The sequence below is a fragment of the Eumetopias jubatus genome, unplaced genomic scaffold (assembly GCF_037043125.1).
Source record: "Eumetopias jubatus isolate StellerSeaLion01/CBP00866 unplaced genomic scaffold, mEumJub1_p1.0 scaffold_1, whole genome shotgun sequence".
NCBI classification, from domain to species: domain Eukaryota; kingdom Metazoa; phylum Chordata; class Mammalia; order Carnivora; family Otariidae; genus Eumetopias; species Eumetopias jubatus.
The window spans coordinates 70494067-70514012 of record NW_028274807.1 but is presented as its reverse complement, the minus strand read 5'-3'; the positions used below and the strand labels follow the sequence as shown (position 1 = coordinate 70514012).

The following is a 19946-nucleotide window of genomic DNA, read 5'->3' as shown; positions in this document are numbered from 1 at the left end:
AAATCTTAAAAAAAGAGCACCACTTTATTAACCTCCACAACTTGCGGGCGCCTGGGTGGCTCAGTCGTTAAGCGTCTGCCTTCAGCTCAGGTCATGATCCCAGGGTCCTGGGATTGAGCCCCACATTGGGCTCCCTGCTCGGCGGGAAGCCTGCTTCTCCCTCTCCCACTCCCCCTGCTTGTGTTTCCTCTCTCGCTGTGTCTCTCTCTGTCAAATAAATAAATAAAATCTTTAAAAAAAAATAAAGTATGCTTGCTCACTCAGCTTTGGACCTGGACATTGGTATGCCAGTAGAAAATTACTGAGATACGGTTTTACCGAGGAAGATAATGTCCCAGAGATGGGAGAGGCAGGAATAAAATGCAAAGAAAAAATTCATGTCTCCTCTTTTTGCAGATAGTTCCTGTAGTACTCTGTCAAATTTGAATTCAATTTTTGAAACTTGAAGAATATATATGCTTGCAATTTGCTATTACTTAGGTTGTTGCATAGGTTAGGAAGCAGAATCTACCTCCTCTTTCACCCTGGGGTGCTTACTAGATCTACTAGCAATAAGGAGGTAGAATAGAAGGGGTTGGGTGGGAGTCCTTAAAACTACACTTGCAGGACACTGTCATCTTTAAAACACAAGCGTGTGCATACCAGTACCCAGATTTTGTCGCCTTTAGGACACTTACATTGGAAAAACACTTGACCAGATTTATCCTCAGTGTCTCCTCACTGCTGCCCTTCCCACCTCACACACATTTCCACTTCGGTGTACTTTCTTAGTAGCAAAATTGATGCATCCAAGCGGGCATTTATTGAAACATTGAAGAACAAGGCAAGCAGTGTGTACTGGGAGGTGAGTCAGCAGAAATGGAGCCAGATTTTGTGAATCTGAGTAAAAATCACAGGCACAGATACTACATTCTGTATCTTGAAAGCAATTTAGAGACACTAATTCACTTAATAGGCGTGGTGGTGTTCTGGTGGTTGTGGCAGGTATGTCCATACTTAGATCTGTGCATCAGTGGGGATTTTGACTAAAGATAGGTTACTAGGGACTGTAAAGGTTAGAAAGATCAGGCCTTACAAATGGTCTCAGATCCTTTTCTCTCTTGTAATAGTTTCATTTTACAAAGAAACTTTTTTTTGTAGGATAAACCGCTAAGGAAACAGGAAGCTTTGGCACACCCTAATGAGTTTAAGGGGGAGGCTATGTATCTTATCTCCAACTACTTTCATTCTGACTCATCCTAGCTTAATTAATATGGATGCTATGGCTAGAAGCCAGGATCCGCCTACAGAGAGTATTAGGTAATTCTCCACTCCTCAGCCCCATTCTGATCTTATACTATATTGGTTCTGAGGAGGTGCCATCTTTTTCCAACCTTATCACCTTCTGGACAGCCTGTTCTGTTAAGGCAGCCTGTGTATGTGTTTTTTTTGTTTGTTTTTTCCTCTCTTGAGTGTAGATATTCCCTTTTCCAGGGAAATCACTGCACCTTTACTTAATAGTGTTGGTTGATTCCAAAGGTGCAGTTATCATAAACGGAGAGTTTGGGAAGTATTGTTCCTCATTGTTGGAACAACTGGGCAATTGTGAATGTGGTAAAGGTGATGTGGTTTTAGGTATAGCTAAGTTTCAGTATAATGAACTAAAAGCCAACATGTATTTACTATCCTCAGTATGCTCTCATCCTCCAACATACCTTTTCTCAATGGCAAACCTGATATGTCAGGCATCTTTTGTAACTTTGGGGGAACTGGTAATTTCTTCCAGTAAGGCACTAATAATTAAATTATTCTGTACGCTTTCATGGTGTATAAGTTAGTAGATGTGGCATGGGGTTGGTCTAAGAGAGAGCCAGTGAAAAATGGTCTCTTGAGAGATCTATAGAGTCAAAGTTTAAAAAATAGTAGTAGTTTTAGAGGAAAGGCATGAGACAATCTTTTTATAATTTCAAAATTCTTTTAGAGTTATTGTTAAAGAATGTCTGTGATCTTGGTGTTCTCCATCTCCTAAGAAAGTGGATAAGATACAGAAGTGTTTTACATGAAACACCAAAAGTATTAGGTGTATTTGTTCCAAATCCCTAGGATCTTAAGACCTGAGTTTAAGTCTAATGTGTAATGTTCAAAGTATAATGTAAAATACTGTGTAAGACACAAAAGTCATCTTTAGAAAAATAGAAGAACTATATGTAAGCAGATAAGGAAAAATAGTTTTAACAGGATGGGAGCTTTGTTGTGCCATCTTTGATACACTTATAAACTGACAAGAACTTGACTCCTTTCCATCAAAACAAAACAGTAATGTTGAATAAAGTGCTTTTCAAAATTTCGAAAGTGGTTTTCTATACTTAGTATATTCAAATAGTAATTGAGTGTGCCTACTCTGCACCAGAGCTCATTGCTAGGTATTAAATGCACCAATTAAGATTTTTGTGGTTCTAAGTGATAAGAAACCCAGTTTAACTAACTTAAGCAAAAAGGGGAATGAATGTATTGGTTGGCACAGTTAGACGGTTCAGGATCTGAATTCTCCCCATCATCAGCTTGCTTACTCTGTGTCAACGCTTTCAAAAAAGGCTCTCCTCCTGGTGATAGGATGGCCACTAGTTTGTCACAGGATGCTTCCCAAAGCCATGTCTCTAGGTTTAGATCCACAAAGAGAAGTGATAATCTTCATCTAAGCCTTTCCATCTGGTGAGTTCTGAAATGTACTCTGATTGGACTGACTTAGGTCACCTATTACTGTCCCTTCTCCCTTCCTCCTCCAGTCTGTGGCCAGGGGAGAATGATAACGCTGATTGGTTTAAGTTTGGTACATGTGATCTGATGCTAGGGTTTGAAGTTGAAGCTTACATAGACCAAATGAAAGTGAGTCCCCAGATGAAAATGGGCTCTTTTCAGAGCGGGATTGAACAGTGGGAAGACAAACAACAAATATCCGCTACATCAGGAAATTTATAGTCTAGTTTCTCATTTTATCCTTAGCATGACTTAGAAATTAAGTATATTTGATTAGAGCCTTCCTTGATCACTCTTTAGACTTAGAGTTAAGGTACTAGAAGGAGCTAGAATTAAATCCCAGTTTATATATGATTCCTAGTCTAGTGTCCTCTCTGCTCTTTTACTGTGGCCCAAACCAAAACAAGTCCCTAGAGTTCTTGAATAGTTTGCCATTGATAGGTCCAGTGAGAAGGGAGCCCATTGTTTATGAAAGATGAAATTAAATTCCTGACTGTAATATGTGATTTTGATTAAATTCAAGTATGACCATTTTATATACTAGGCAGCATGGTGGTGCTGTTAAGTGCACAGACCCTAGAGTCAAAATGCCTAGGGCCAAATCTTATTTTTGCTCTGTCCTAGGTGTGTGACCTCAGTCATTTAACTTAGCTGTGACTCTATTTCCTCATCTTCAAAATAGGGATAATAGTATTATCTAACTTACAGGATTGTTGGGAGGATTAAATTATTTAACATATGCAAAGGTTAAAACTTCCTGGCACATAGCAAGTGTGCTAAATGTTAGCTATAATTATTATCATAATCTTTGGTATTGTGATAGAGATGTGAATTGTGTGATAATGCAATAAAACAGATTTACATCTGATTGAATACCCTAATCATTAAGAAATTTAAATATATTCTCTACTCTGTTTCTGTTTTTTTTTTTTTAAGATTTTATTTGAGAGGGAGCATGTGAGAGAGCATGAGCAGTGGGGAGAGGTGGAGGGGAGGGGCAAGGGGAGAGGGAGAAGCAGGCTCCCCACTGAGCATGGAGCCTGATGCCGGGCTCAATCCCAGGACCCTGGGATCATGACCTGAACCACTTAACCGACTGAGCCACCCAAGCGCCCCTCTATTCTGTTTTCTAAAGATAAATTCTACTGTGTTTATATTGCACTAACCTAGTACTCTAAAAGTGGATCTTGGGGCGTCTGGGTGGTGCAGTCGGTTGGGCGTCCCATTCTTTGTTTCGGCTCAGATTGTGATCTCAGGGTTCTGAGATTGAGCCCTGTGTCAGGCTCTGTGCTCAGCGTGGAGTCTGCTTGAGTTTCTCTTTCCATCTCCCTCTGCCCTTGCCCCCCCCCAATAAAATGAATAAATAAATCTTAAAAAAAAAAAAAGAGTGGATCTTAAGTGGGGGAGGGATCTAGTGGTAGGTCACATTGGTGTATGGTGACATATATCTATCCTGATCAATATTTTCGACAGTGATTTGGTTGGAGACAAAAACCTTTCCAAGTTTATAGACTACATTAAATTATGATAAATAGCTAATATTATATAGACAGTCAAGATTTGACATTAACAGATTGGATAAGCAAAAAGATCAACCAAGATGGACTTTAACAGGATAATGACCAACAAAATGAATAAATGTGTTTCTACACAACCTCTGCTTGAATATCCTGGTATGCCAAAATGAAATGCCTCCTGAGTTAACCCAGTTCTGTTTCAGATAACTCTTATTCCTAAAAAGGTTTTTATTATGTTTAGTTACCATTTATAACTCTGCCTCTTCCAACCAGTGATCTATTTTTTGTTGTCTGGGTATTTGCTCTATCCAGCATGACAGGCATTCAGATATTTAGAGATAGTTACCAGGTACCTTCTTGTAATAGTATGGTATTGTATCATATTATATACTCTAGTGATTAGGAGTGTGTAGTCCGCAGCCAGGCTGGCTGAATTTGATTCTTAGCTTTGCTACTTACTAGCTGTGTGACCTTATCATCTGTGCCTCAGTTTTCTTATCTGTAAAATAGTAATAAAAACAATATACCTATGTCAAAGGGTTGTGAATATTAATATTTTTACATTTAAAGTATACTTTTCATGGGGCACCTGGGTGGCTCAGTCAGTTAAGTATCTGCCTTCCGCTCAGGTCATGATCTCAGGGTCCTGGGATTGAGCCCCACATTAGGCTCCCTGCTCAGTGGGGAGTCTGCTTCTCCCTCTGCCCCTCCCCCTGCTCATGCTCTCTCTCTCTTAAATCATAAATAAAATCTTTCAAAAAAAAGTATACTTTTCATAATAGTAATCCTAGGGGGAAAACTTGACAAAATCTTTCTGGATATAGGGGATACACAAGAAGGCAAGCTTTAAGGCAGATGATGACAACTACTACTACTAAATAATATAGTAGGTAATACTTACAAATACTTACTTGTGCCAGGCACTGAACTAAGGCTTACATGGAGTACTCCATTTGAACTTCATTTGTTAGGTGATGCAACTCTGGCAATTAAGGAATTTGTCGAAGTTCTCGTGGCTAGTAAGTAGTGGAGAAGGGATTCATGCTTAGGTAATCTGATTTTAGGGCCTGAACTCTTAAATCATAACACTATGCTGATGGAGTGAGGTTAAAATTTCTGTATTTCTTTTTTTTTTTTTTTTTTAAAGATTTAATTTATTTGTTTGACAGAAAGTGAGAGCACAAGCCAGCCGGGAGACAGAGGGAGAGGGAGAAGCAGGCTTCCTCCTGAGCAGGGAGCTGGATGTGGGACTCGATCCCAGGACCCCAGGATCATGACCTGAGCCGAAGGCAGTGGCTTAACAGACTGAGCCACTCAGGCACCCCAAAATTTCTATATTTCTTAAAATGGAGCATGGATAAAAAATACTGAGAAACACTGCCTTAGACATTTGATGGAGCATGGATAAAAAATACTGAGAAACACTGCCTTAGACATTTGATTGAAAGTGATTATATAAGGCAGATGGAGAGATTTTGTTATATGTACTCAATTGAAATACAGGTAAAATATATTAGTGTTACTATTATTTACCAAAGGGCTTTGTAACATGTTAACAACAAAAGTAACCACTGTAATCACAGTAACCACATGATTCCTTCTATGTTTGTGAATTTTACTTTAGCTTTAGCTAATCACACAAATTCTTTCTCTTGCCTCGAGTCCTTATTGTGATATTTTATATTTTTTGTATGATTTTTTAATCTAGTGGAATAGAATGGATATCACAAGGTCCAATTACCCCAGATACCAGTTTGGCTTTCGAATATATTTAAATCACACTGGCAGTATTTTAACTCTTAGAGGGAGAGCTTTTGCTTCTTTCTAGTTCACTATTATCCACCAAAAGGTTTTAACCTTTTAGCTAAGTAATGAATTATTAGTAGGGATTCTTTAGGAATAGAAATATTTGAGGGGCGGGCGCCTGGGTGGCTCAGTTGGTTAAGCGACTGCCTTCGGCTCAGGTCATGATCCCGGAGTCCCGGGATCGAGTCCCACATCAGGCTCCCTGCTCAGCAGGGGGGTCTGCTTCTCCCTCTGACCCTCTTCCCTTTCGTGCTCTCTATCTCTCTCTCTCTCAAATAAATAAATAAAATCTTAAAAAATAAAAAATATTTGAGGGGCAATCAAAAATCAAACCATGTGTTTGTCTAGTTAAGTTGAATCATATGACAAGATGATTCAGTGCTTTAAGAAGTAAGCAGTTAGAAAGGAAAGCAAATCTTATGTTACATATATTTTGCCATAGTATAAAAAAAAAGCCAGACAAACAAAAAAGTAAAGCAAAGTTGAAGTCGGGGAGGAAGAGATGGATTCTAATGTGGCATGAGGAAACCTGACAATGGTAGTATGTTGATTCTCTTAATTTTGATGATTCCCAGATGTATAGTTATGTTAAAACTCATTAAGTTATACACTTTAAATACAGTTTATTGTATGTCAATTATACTTCAGTAAAGCTATAAAAATATTATAGCACACATACCTTTCCACTCCTCCACCCCCCACACAGAGCAAAGACTTTTTTTTTAAATATTTTTTATTTATTTATTTGACCGCACAAGCAGGGAGAGAAGCAGGCAGAGGGAGAGGGAGAAGCAGGCAGAGGGAGAGGGAGAAGCAGGCCCCCCGCAGAGCAGGGAGCCTGACACGGGGCTCGTTCCCAGGACCCTGGGACCATGACCCGAGCCGAAGGCAGCCGCCCAACTGACTGAGCCACCCAGGTACCCCAGAGCAAAGACTTCTGAAGAAATTCCTATAAACATGTCTTTGGATGTGTTAAGTATTTTTCTATTAAACATTAAGGAATTTTAACTTGAACTTATAGAAAGTAATTGTTGAAAAATACGATACCACATTTATTCCCTTGATTTATTATGGCACCCTTAAAACTGTTTTATATCACAAATGGAAAGTACAGGTGCTTTTACAATGACACCTATTTGTAATGTCAGAAGAGGAACAGAGATTAAAGAAATCTTTTTTTTTAAGATTTTATTTATTTATTTGACAGAGAGAGCACAAATAGGCAGAGTGGCAGGCAGAGGGAGAGGAAGAAACCTGCTCACCACCAAGCAGAGAGCCCAATGCAGGGCTCAATCCCAGGACCCCGGGGGTTTACAACCTGAGCTGAAGGCAGACGCTCAACTGGCTGAGCCATCCTGGCATCCTGAGATTAAAGAAATCTTTATTGCTTAAATTGGAAGTTTATAAGAAAATTCTAGGAAAACTATCCAATAGGAAAGATCTACACATCTGTACAGCTGACAAATTGGACTGACTGAATCAGGCCAATAGCCACATCAGTTCTATTCGACTGGTCCTGAGACCTTGTTTACCTTTAAGTAACTGTGACCTTTTATTCTACTGTGCAGTTAGTACTTACTTAAGTCTGCAAGAACTTAAGGGACCCATGCCATAGAATGTTCTTGACAGAAGGAAGCAGCAGTATTGATGACGAGACAGCTTCTTTTTACAAATCTTGGATTTCTGGGAGACAGAAAAAATAGTGGTAACGACTTTGGAATTAGACAAGTCTGGATTTAAATCCTGGCTCTCCCACAGCTAGCTTTGTGAGCTCTTGGATCTCTTACTTAACGTCCCTGTTCCTTAGTTTTCTCATTTGTAAGTTGGGGCTAATAATACCTGCATCTCAGGTTATATGGGTTAAATGAGAATAATGTATATTAAGTGCCTAGCATTAATATACTTAATGTATATTAAGTGCCTAGTATTCAAAGAAAGAGAGCCATTATTATAACTGTTGCTGTTATGATCTTCCTTGCAAGATGTTTAGATTATTAAAACATATACTTCTTGGAATATTTGTATCAGTCATACTAATTCAAAGAATTAGGAAAGAGAAGGAATCAATTTCTAGAGAACCTGAAAGACAGGCTTATATGAGAGCCTGTGTGGAAAATTTTTATAGAACATTTAAAAAAAATTTTTTTTTAATTTTATCTGTCAGAGAGAGTGCACAAGCACGGGAAGCGGCAGGTAGAGGGAGAAGTAGGCTCCCCACTGAGCAGGGAGCCCGATGCGGGACTTGATCCCAGCACTCTGGGATCATGACCTGAGCCGAAGGCAGTCGCTTAACCGACTGAGCCACCCAGGCGCCCCCCCCTTTTTTTTAATGTAACATAATACACAATTTTCTTCCTCCTTCTCCCACTCCTTCCCCATCCCTTCCTCCTCCTTTCTTCTTCTTCTGTTTCTTCTGCTGCTTCTACTGCTTCTGCTGCTTCTTCTGTTTCTCCTTCTTCTGCTGCTGCTTCTCCGTCTGCTGCTGCTGCTGCTGCTCCTCCTCCTCCTCCTCCTCCTTTTTCCTCTGCTTCTCCTTCTTCTGCTTCTGCTGCTGCTTCTGTTTCTGCTGAGGGTAAGCTACAGAAATCATGCCCCTTTATCCCCAGGTACTTCAGCTTTTATCTCCTAAAAACAAAGATAGTCTTTTACATAACAGTGTAATTATCAAATGTATTTTAACATTGATGTGTATTATGATTTGATACACAGTTCATATTCAAATTTTACTGATTGTTTTAATAACTCTCCTTTATAACAATTTCTCCCCCAATCTAGAAATGAAATTTAGTTGTCTTTTCTTTGGAACAATCCCTCAGCCTTTCATTGTCTATCATGATTGACATTTTTTGAAGAGTAACAGGCCTGTTGTTTTATAGAACGTCCTTTAATTGAGGTTTGTTTGCTTGTTCCTCATAAACCCATACACAGTATGCTTTTTTGGCAGGTAATATGTCCTCAGTGCCTCACATCAGGAGGCATTATTGGTGATGTTAATTAACTTTGATCACTTAGCTAAGAAATTTTTTTCACTTTAAAGGTAACTCTTTTCCCTTTGTAATTAATAAGTAATCTGTGAGGATTACTTCAAAATACTTGGCGATTCTTTGAAATTGTAAATATCCTGTTTTTTAACAAACTTTCCCCCAGTGGTTTTAGAATCCTAAGGAGCATTTTTGTATCATTAACATGTGGTTTCCTCAGCTGAATTGAGGTCCTCTTGAGAAAATAGTTTTTACTTCAAGAAATGTTATAGTACCTTATACACAGTAAGTTCTCAGTACTACTGACTACCTGACCTTCAACTCCCTGACACAAGATTGCTGATTGCATTTCTCATAATGGATTTTGTCTAATTACCCCGAGAAGTTAACAGATACTTAAGCAAAGTCCTATTGTATGCAAATAGACATGGTCATTAATTGGACTGAGTAGGTGGGCTTTTTTTAGGTTATTATTATTTTTAAGATTTTGTTTATTTGAGGGAGAAAGAGAGTGCATAAGTTAAGTGTTTTTCTATTAAACATTAAGGAATTTTAACTTGAACTTATAGAAAGTAATTGTTGAAAAATACGATATCACATTTATTCCCTTGATTTATTATGGCACCCTTAAAACTGTTTTATATCACAAATGGAAAGTATAGGTGCTTTTACAATGACACCTCTTTGTAATGTCAGAAGAGGAACAGAGTTTAAAGAAATCTTTTTTTTTAAGATTTTATTTATTTATTTGACAGAGAGAGCACAAATAGGCAGAGTGGCAGGCTTTTGCTGCTGCTGTGAGAGAGAGAGAGCATGAGCATGAGCAGGGAGGCAGAGGGAGCAAGCTCCCCACTGAGCAGGGACCTGGACGTGGAGCTTGATCCCAAGACCCTGGGATCATGACCTGAGCCAAAGGCAGATGCTTAACTGACTGTGCCTTGGCACCTCTGATTAGGTGTTTTTAGTAGGCCTCTCAGACCGGTGAGGTGGGAGTAGTAATACAACCTCTGGATATTTACAAAGAAAAATTAATAACGATATTGAAGAAAAGTTATCATCATCACTGGAAGACTTGTTAAATGTATTCCTTATTCCATTTTAATTTGCATTTGTGATGAAAGGACATTTCTGGGTGGTATTCATCTTTCACTTTAGACTCTGACGTTTTTCATGTCAGCCTAATACTTAGCCAGGACTCATGGGTGTCACCTTCAGTCTCTTAAGAATTAGGTCAGGTTTCTTGTAGATCTTGTCACATTGCCACTTTAGCCAGAGGAAAGAAAGGCACAATTGCAGTTGTTTAGATGAACATTTTATTCAGGAGAGGTTATTAGAGGCAGTGAGGCGGAGTATAATGTCCTAGTTCTGTCTGGCATTTGTTTTGTTTTTCACTTCTGCTCTAAGGATCTTTCTTCTACCATTCATGGTATCATGTCTTGGCAGAGATGGCAATTGATCATTAAAGTTCTTCTATCCCCAATTTCTGGCTGATGCCTCAAATCACATCATTATTAAATTAACTTATTTGTGTAAATTATGATACCCAAGAAAAATGCAGATATCCTTACAGGGTGTTGGAGAGGTAGCACAAGCCAACATCTAAATGAAACATCAAATATTCAGAACTTTTCTGTGGTAGCTCATGCTAGAAGCTCTGTGCTAAGTGAGACAGTAATAAAGTTTTCACTGGGGAAGGAGAAGCTTGGGTGGGGTTTTAATAGTTGGGGGCTTACAACAGGCTTAAGGTTCTGACTCTGAAAGAGGACGGGGAAATGGGTATTGGAAAAGGAAGAGGAAGGACATTTAAAAGATAGAGTACACTTCACAATTTTAATAGATGTAACCCTGTGGAGTGATATCTGAAACCTACAGAGCATTTAGAGTTAAAAAATCCAGCTTTGTTAAACCAGGAATTGGTGATGGCTGTCTCTTTTTTAAAAAGCTCTTTTTTTTCCATCTGCACCAAAAACATACTTTTCACATTTCCTTGTACTTGTTATATATCTCCAGATGTCCCAGGGATGTTATAAGGGCTGGTGGTAGAAGTCTATATAACTAACTTTCTCAGCCAAGTTTTTTGAATCTTTTACATTCAGTCAGGATATGAAATTAGCAGTTGGTGTACAGGCTATATTGGGCAGGGTAATAATTTCCAGGGTCAGGTGATTAATTGTGGCCATTGTTCCAGAGAGGCATTTCATTGTTTCTACTAGAGCATGTGTTTATTGAAGCTTTGTTGTTTTTGCCAGATGCAATTGGCTCATCTTGTGAAATGTGTGCTATGGAATTGATCTTTTGCTGAGTGTATCCATGTTAACATCTCTGAAATACTGGTGACAGACTTTTTCTCCACTTCAATGAGAAAAAAATTCTTTTTCACTTTCTATGACCAGTTAAAAGAAGATGGATGCACAGAGTTCAGCCAAAATGAACACAAGAAAGAGGAGAAAAGAGGTACCTGGACCCAATGGGGCAACAGAAGAAGATGGAATTTCTTCAAAAATGCCACGCTGTGCAATTGTAAGGAAGAGATTTCTTTATTGAACACTTAGCCTGGCAGGGGGAGGGTAGAAACTGATATAAAATTGATGCTATCAGTATGACAAGTCTTCTTAAATAATGGAAAGAATGAATAGTAAGTGTGAATAGTATTTTCACAGTTGTTGGAAATGTTACGCTTTCTTATCAAATTGTAGCTCACAGCTCATTTGCAAGAGCTTTACATTGGAACTGGAAAAAGAACGTTAGAAAAAAAAAGAATGTTGGGAAAATTTGCAAGTTGTGTGTATATTAGGCTAAAAATCAAATTAAAACTAATGGAATAGAGAAATTGGAGCAGTCATCTGATCTTAGTATCGTCTCATGGTGTTTAGTTTTCTGTGTCTTGTTTTTTTTCCTCCATTCCTTCACTCTATTACTGGTTATATCTTAGATGAGAGCCTTTTTCTATTACTGCCTACTTTGTGTTCCTTTATCCCTGGGATGTTATCTTGTATTTGCTAACTACTGCCAAGCCTTCGATGAAAGATCCCATTCCAAACTGCTCATTCTGTCTCGTTTTGGTACCCTTCTTAAAGCTTCTCCTAAAGAACATGTCAAAGACCACATAAACAATTGAAGTTATTATTATTATTTTTTTAAGATTTTTTCTTTAATTATTTGACAGCGAGAGAGAGAGACAGCAAGAGCAGGAACACAAGCAGGGGGAGTGGGAGAGGGAGAAGCAGGCCCCCCGCCGAGCAGGGAGCCCGATGCGGGGCTCGATGCCAGGACCCTGGGATCATGACCTGAGCTGAAGGCAGACGCTTAACGACTGAGCCACCCAGGCGCCCCTGAAGTTATTATTGATATATAATATTATTATGAAATCCATGTTTTAAAATTCCAATGAAAGGATTGTATGTTTCTGTGTTTTCTTTACCTATATTGACCATTAGCTGTTCATCAAACTGCAGTTTCCACTGTTTAGTTTTGGAGCTTCATGTAGTGCAAAGGGAAAAATATTTTTACTCTGACACAATTAACATTTGTTCCAAATCAGTACTCTATCTTGAGCAATAAAAACAACTGGATTCCCCCAACAAGAGACATATGCTTTAGGCCTGATGTTGATGATGATATTGATGGTAGGGGCAAGTGTATTAGTTTCCTATTGCTGCTTAACACATTGCCACAAATGTAGTGGCCTAAAACTATACAGTTATATTATCTTATAGTTCTGGAGGTCAGAAGTCTGAAATGGGTTTCAGAGGGCTAAAATCAAAAAGTCGATAGGGCTGGAGGTTCTAAGGGAGAATCTGTTTTCTTGTCTTTTCCAGCTTTGAGAGGGCTGTCCCCATTGCTTTGCTCATGGTGCCAGCTAGCAATCATATCACTCTGACTGCTGCTTCTGTCATCACATCTCTGCTGATTCTGACTTTTCTACCTCTCACTTACAAAGACCCTTGTGATTACATTGAACATACCTGAATAATCCAGGATAATCACCCTGGTTCAAAATCCTTTAATTTAATCATATCCGCAGAGCCCTTTTTGCCATGTAAGGTAACATAGTCACAGGTTCTAGAGAGTAACATGTAGACGTCTTTAGGGGACCATTATTCACTGTAGCAAGTATACTCAGAAAATGACTCAGCAGGAAACAAAACAGGCCATTGTTAATTTCTGAATGCTTCTTAAGAGAATTCAGGTTAAGGAGATATGGTGGTAAGCACCAATTCAGCAATCAGTCTTGGAGTAGGACAAGTTACAACCAAGTAGGTGATACTCGTTGCCAGTCACAATAGCCAGGGATAGAGCAAAGGCCAGTCTTAGTGGAATGGGATCTCAAAAGACTTAAATTTCTTGGTCCTTAGAATTGAGGAATTTCAGTGCTTTAAATTACTTTGCTCATGTATTCATGTCACAAATCAGTTGAGTGACTTCCTACTTACTCCACATTCCTCTCTAGTACACACTGGCTATTTAGCATGCGCTAATGGTTAAAGATTCACTCGCCCAACAGGCTGTACCAACCCTAGTGAGGGGTGTTTGCTAAATAAACTTGTCTGTCATCTCCATTGTACACTTGTATGTTCAATCTCTGACCCCTTTTCAGCTCTGTAGCAAAAGCAAACAAGATTTTTTTTCTTTTTTTTTTAATAACAGCTCTATTGAGATCATATAATCCATACATTTTAAGTATACAATTCAATGGTTTGGGGTATATTTAGAGTTGTGCAACCATCACTGCAACCAATTTTAGAATATTCTCATCACCCCCCAAAAAAGTCCCATCCCCATCCTCAGTCACTTCCCATTACCTCCTAACTTTCAGCCTCTGGAAACTACTATAGTAGTTAGGTCTCTATAGATTTGCCTATTCTGGACATTACATATAAATGGCATACATACATACATAGTCTTGTGGTTGGCTTCTTTTCACTGAGCATGTTTTTAAGATTCATTAATGTTGTAGCATGTATTTGTACTTCATTTCTTTTTGTTGACAAATAATATTCCATAACATACCACATTTTACTTATCCACTCATTAGTTGACATTTGAGTTGAACAAACGAGATTTTATCATACACAATGTGCCAGCATGGCCAGTAGGTGATAGGAGTATAAAGATAAATAAGATCTTCCCTTTGAGAGATGTGAGCCTAATATGAGGCTCTATAGCTTAGAGCCCAGAAGAGGTTTTTTGTTTTTTTTTTTTCCTTGCAAGGGGGAGAGAAATTGGAAATATCACCAAGTATTAGTAGCTGGGGTGGTGGGTCAGAATGAATTGGAAAGAAGAGAGAAAATAAGGAGGAATAATACAGGTATAACTTTATGGCTAGTTTGTTTATAAGTATAAAGAATTTACTGATACAGATGTTTCTAAAGATACAATCAAAAAGAATCACAAAAATATTTACGAAGAATAAGACTTTTAGCCTATCTTAATATTTATCATATGTATAAATAAATCACAAACTGACAACAGTTCTGCTAATGGAGATAGATCTCACAATCTCATATTGAGAACATCGGTGTGCCAGTTGCTATGCATTGGAGATGCAAAGATGAAAAAATGACCGGGGCGCCTGGGTGGCTCAGTTGTTAAGCATCTGCCTTCGGCTCAGGATCCCAGGGTCCTGGGATCGAGCCCCGCATCAGGCTCCCTGCTCCGCAGGAAGCCTGCTTCTCCCTCTCCCACTCCCCCTGCTTGTGTTCCTTCTCTCGCTGTGTCTTTCTCTGCCAAATAAATAAAATCTTAAAAATATATATTAAAAAAAGAAAAGAAAAGATGACCTTGCCCTTAAGAAGCTCACAGACGGGGGCGCCTGGGTGGCTCAGTCAGTTAAGTGTCTGCCTTTAGTTTAGGTCATAATCCCAGGATCCTGGGATCAAGCCTCACGTCGGGCTCCCTGCTCAGCAGAGAGTCTGCTTCTCCCTCTCCCTCTCCATCTGTGTGCTCACTCACTCACTCACTCTCTCAAATAAATAAAAAAGAAGCTTCTTTAAAAAAAAAAAAGCTCACAGACAAATAGGGGAAATAGATAAATAATTAAGATACAGAATGAGGGGTGCCTGGGTGGCTCAGTCGGTTAAGCATCTGACTCTTGATTTTGGCTCAGATCATGATATCAGGGTTGTGAGGTTGAGCCCCACATCAGGCTCTGCACTGAGCAGGGAGCCTGCTTAGAGTTCTCTTTTCTCCCTCTCCCTCAGCTCCTCCCCTGCTTGCATACTCTCTCTCCTAAAAAAGAAAAAACAAAATGAAAGGGCTAAATGGAAGAAAGAAGTACAATGGCTGCCTAGAGGAGCAACAGATAAACTTGGATCTAGGGGTGGGGACAGTGGTTTTGGAAAAGGTTCATTGAGGAGATTATTTCTGAGCTGAACTTTGAAGGATAAATAGGAATTCAAGGAATGGACAAGGGGCACCCGGGCGGCTCAGTTGGTTAAGCGTCTGACTCTTGATCTCAGCTCACGTCTTGATCTCAGGGTTGTGAGTTCAGGCCCCGTGTTGGGCTCCATGCTGGGCATGGAACCTACTTAAAAAAAAAAAATTCTCCAAGAAATAGGTAAGAGATAGAATATAAGTTCAAGTGTGAAATAATAGTGTGTTTAGCAAACTATGAGTAATATTACTAGAGTTTAAAGTTCAGAATAATAATCTGCAATAGATAAGGTAAGCAAGGGCTGATTATGAAGGATCTTGTGTGCTGTGATAAGGAGTTTGAACTTTATCCTGTGGATAATGTGATCAGATTTGTAGTTTAAAGATCATCCTGGTTGTTTTAGAAAGGATTCGTTGAAACAGGGATTGACAGAAACCAAAGGACTAGTTGTGAGATTGTTGTAATGATCCAGGTTGAAGATAATGAGAACTTAAACTAAAATTTTAAGTTTTTAAGGGGTAAAATAGACAATCCTTGGACATCAGGATGTAAAGGAGGAGAGGTGTTAAAGATGACTCCTGGATTTCAGTCTTAGGCAGATTGTGTAGATGGCATGCTTCTTACTTAAAGTAGAAATACAGAAAGATGGTTTAGGAGAAAGATGATTTTAATTTAGTACACGTTCAACTTAGAAGGTCTAGGAGACATCCAAATAGTGGTTAGATAGATGAGTTCATTGTTTACATTCATTGAAATGGCAGTAGGAGTCAGGGAGAATTACTGCTTTTCTTTGCTCCTTCCTTCTTACCTCCCTCTCCCCCCTTCTCCCTTTCTCCCTTTTCCTTTTCTTTCCTACCTTCCCTCCTCCCTCCCTCCCTTCCTTCCTTCCCACCCCCAGGGAGTGGAATCTTTTTGTTCTGTTCCTTATCCCTTCTTTCTCACACCCTGTGGTATTCCTCTTGACTTCACAGCCTTTCCTCTAGCATTATGGAAAAAATTTAGATCTCAGTAAGACCTGTTACCATTTGTGCAGCATGTTTGGGTAAAAGGGGAATGTTTCTCTGTCATTGTGAAAGTTTTTGCTGAAAAATGTTTAAGAATCCTTGGAAGTAGAGTACTGGGAAGCCAATATCAAGTTCTGGTCATAATCTGAGTTATCTCCATTCCCTATTCCTAAGGACACCAGAATCTCATCTCTTTCACTGGAATTTTGAGGAATAGTGAGTTAATATACGTGAACATAATCAGGAAAAGTTTTTATGAAAGCAGTATTGCATTCAGAAGATCATTCATAATTTGGGGATGATGATCATTAATCGTTATAATAGTATTAGTTATAATTTGTATAGAATTAGAAACTTGATATAGCATCTAGAATCTAATCTCTTAGATTAATACAATTTAGTTAATTTTGTTGGCATAATAAAACCTGTGTGCCATAAACAACATGAGCTTATGTTGTTGATGATGACCTAAATTTGTTGAGTGCCACTATATGTGAAACATTGTGCTAGTTACTTTGCATATGCTCTTTTATTTAATCCTTGTAGCCGTCTTGTGGGGCATGTATTATATTCCATTTAATAGAAGAGGAAAGCCGTGATTTCACAGCTATTAAGTGATAGAGTTGGGATTTATTTATTTATTTTAAAGATTTTATTTATTTATTATGTCAGAGAGAGAGAGAGAGCACACAAGCAGGGGGAGTGGCAGGCAGAGGGAGAAGCAGGCTCCCCACTGAGCAAGGAGCCCGATGTGGGACTCGATCCTAGGACCCTGGGATCATGACCTGAGCCGAAGGCAGATGCTTAACCGACTGAGCGACCTAGGCGTCCCTAGAGTTGGTATTTAGATTTAAGTTTTTTCAAGTTCTAAATCCATGCCCTTTCATTTATGCTTCACAATCAGATAGCCAAACCACTTGAAGATAATATTCTGCAGGATTCCCTTGAGATTAAAATGAAGGAGGTATGTTTTAGAAGAATAAAGGTAGAAATACTTAGTCCTACTTTCTTAAGGCTTAGCTTCTAGAGACACTGTTTTTAGAAAGATATTTTTAGAAATACTATTCATTCTAACTGGAGGCAATTCTAGAATGAGAAAGATTTTGCTGATCTGTTGTAGTTGAAGAACCTTAGGTTTCACTTTCTATACTTAGGAGGAATTGAAACCCTAGCCAGGAGAGATATCTGCATTTGCCTTCTGCCTTCATTTGCCTTCTGGAACATACACAGTATACAAGGAAGATTGAAGAAACAGCTGTAAAAGATAGAACACTTTTTTAAAAATATTTATTTTAGAGAGAGAGAGAGAAGGAGTGTGGGTGCATGTGAGTGGGGGAGGGGCAGGGGGAGAGGGGGAGAGAGAATCCCAAGCAGAACTCTGTGCTGGCCGCGGAGCCTGACACAGGGCTCGATCCCAGGACCCTGAGATCATGACCTGAGCCAAAATCTAGAGTTGGATGCTTAACTGACTGAGCTACCCAGGTGCCCTGAAAGATAGGATACTTTAATGTATCTTTTTAAATTGAGATAAAATTCATGTAACATAAAATTCACTGTTTAAACTATTAAAAAGTGTACAATTCAGTGTTTTTTTTTTTAGTGTATTCACAATGTTAATGCAGCCATCACCACTGTCTAATTCCAGAACATTTTCATCACCACAAAAAGAAGCCCCATACCTGTTAGCAGTCACCCCCCATCCCCCTAACCTATCCTCTGGCAACCACTAATCTACTTTCTGTCTCTAGGTATTTGTCTATTTTGGACATTTCCTATAAATGGAATCATATAGTATGTGGCCTTCTGTATCTGGCTTCTTATATTTAACATTGTTTTCAAGGTCCATCCAGGTAGTAGCATATATTAATACTGCATTCATTTTTACAGGTGAATAGTAGTACACGTAGACATACCATTTTGTTTATCCATTCATCACTTTTTGGCTATAGTGAATAATGCTGTTATGAACATTATTCATGTATAGGTTTTTAAAAATATATATATGTTTTCAGGGGTGCCTGGCTGGCCCAGTCAGTGGACCATGTGATTCTTGACCTTGAGGTCATGAGTTCAAGCCCCATGTTGGGCGTAGAGCCTACTTACAAAAATAATAAAAAAATAAAATCTTTGTTTTCATTCTCTTGGTTATATACCCAGGAGTGTAATTTTTGGATCATATGGTATTCTGTGTTTAACATTTTGAAGAACTATTTTCCAAAGTTGGGCACATGTTCACATTCACAGCAGCAGTGTATGAAGGTTCCAGTTTCTCCACATTCTTGCCATCACCATTTTTGCCAGTGTTTTTCCTCATAGCCATTCTAGTGGGTGTGAAGTTGTATTTTGTGATTTTCATTTGCATTTCCATGATGACTAATGTTGTTGAGCATCTTTCCATGTGCTTTTTGGCCATTAGTATATCTTCTTTGGAGAAATGTCTAGATCCCTTTGCTTCCCTTCCATTTGCCATGGCCTAACCCTAGATCTTTCACAGTTTCTCTTCCTAGACCTGTTAACTTGGCCTTCTCTAGATTAATGTTTCTAGCTGGATCTGGGCTTAATACAGTGCTCAGCAGTTCCATTAGTCATTTGCTGATGCTCTGGTACATTTCCCACAACAGCTGTTCCACATATTTTCTACTTTCCTCAAGCTTTCAGTCTCATTCCAACCTCACTGTTTTTCATATGACATTTCATGTCCTTATTACTATACTGATAAAATTGAGGACATCAGATATAAATTTGTGTGTCTTTCCTCCTTTACATCTAACATTGTCCTTTTATCACCTTCCCTTCTTCTTTTAGAAAAGGGTGATCCTTCCTATTTCTGAAGCTAATACTTCCCCCCCTCCCCCTGCTTTCCTTTGAAGCCATTCCCTACCATTTCTCTAGACTCTTCCTTCCTCAGTTATCTGTTTTTTTCCTTCTCCGGTATTTTCCGTCTCTTTGGCTCCTTTTCCTCTGTCTTGGACATGTACAGATCTCCTTAACTTAAAAAAAAAAAAAAGCCACTTGATATTTCTGTCTCCTCTAGGTACCTTTCAGTTTTTCTCATTCCTTTTACAGATACACATATCTAATGAGAGATTATTACTAATCTGTTTCCTTTTCTTCTTAAAGGTAATTTTCTTTGACTTTTATTAATATATTCTAGAAGGTCTCTAATAGTCATTTAAATCTCCAAATTCAAAGACTTCTCTCAGTTCTCATTTTCTTTGATCTCAACTCCTTTTTTTAAAACTTCCCCATTCCTGCTACTGTACTACTGGTACTACAATCTTATCTTCAGTTCAAAAATTCATTGTAAATGCCTCTTTTTCCTCAAGTGACAATATTTTTTCTTTCTTTTTTTTTTTTATAGATTTTATTTATTTATTTGACAGAGAGATAGCGAGAGGGGGAACACAAGCAGGGGGAGTGGGAGAGGGAGAAGCAGGCTTCCTGCCAAGTGGGGAGCCCGATGCGGGGCTCGATCCCAGGACCCTGGGATCATGACCTGAGCCAAAGGCAGATGCTTAATGGCTGAGCC

At 38.8% G+C, this 19946-nt stretch overlaps 1 protein-coding gene across 2 annotated transcripts in view; it reads left to right on the top strand.

The window, feature by feature from the left end:
• Positions 1-19946, top strand: part of PCYT1A (phosphate cytidylyltransferase 1A, choline) — a 50002-nt gene that overhangs the window by 7273 nt on the left and 22783 nt on the right. For both annotated transcript variants that reach the window (XM_028101021.2, XM_028101019.2), the window contains exon 2: positions 11434-11560. In XM_028101021.2, coding sequence (XP_027956822.1) covers positions 11444-11560 — 117 coding nt within the window. In that variant the 5' untranslated portion in view covers positions 11434-11443. The remainder of the gene's footprint in view (positions 1-11433; positions 11561-19946) is intronic.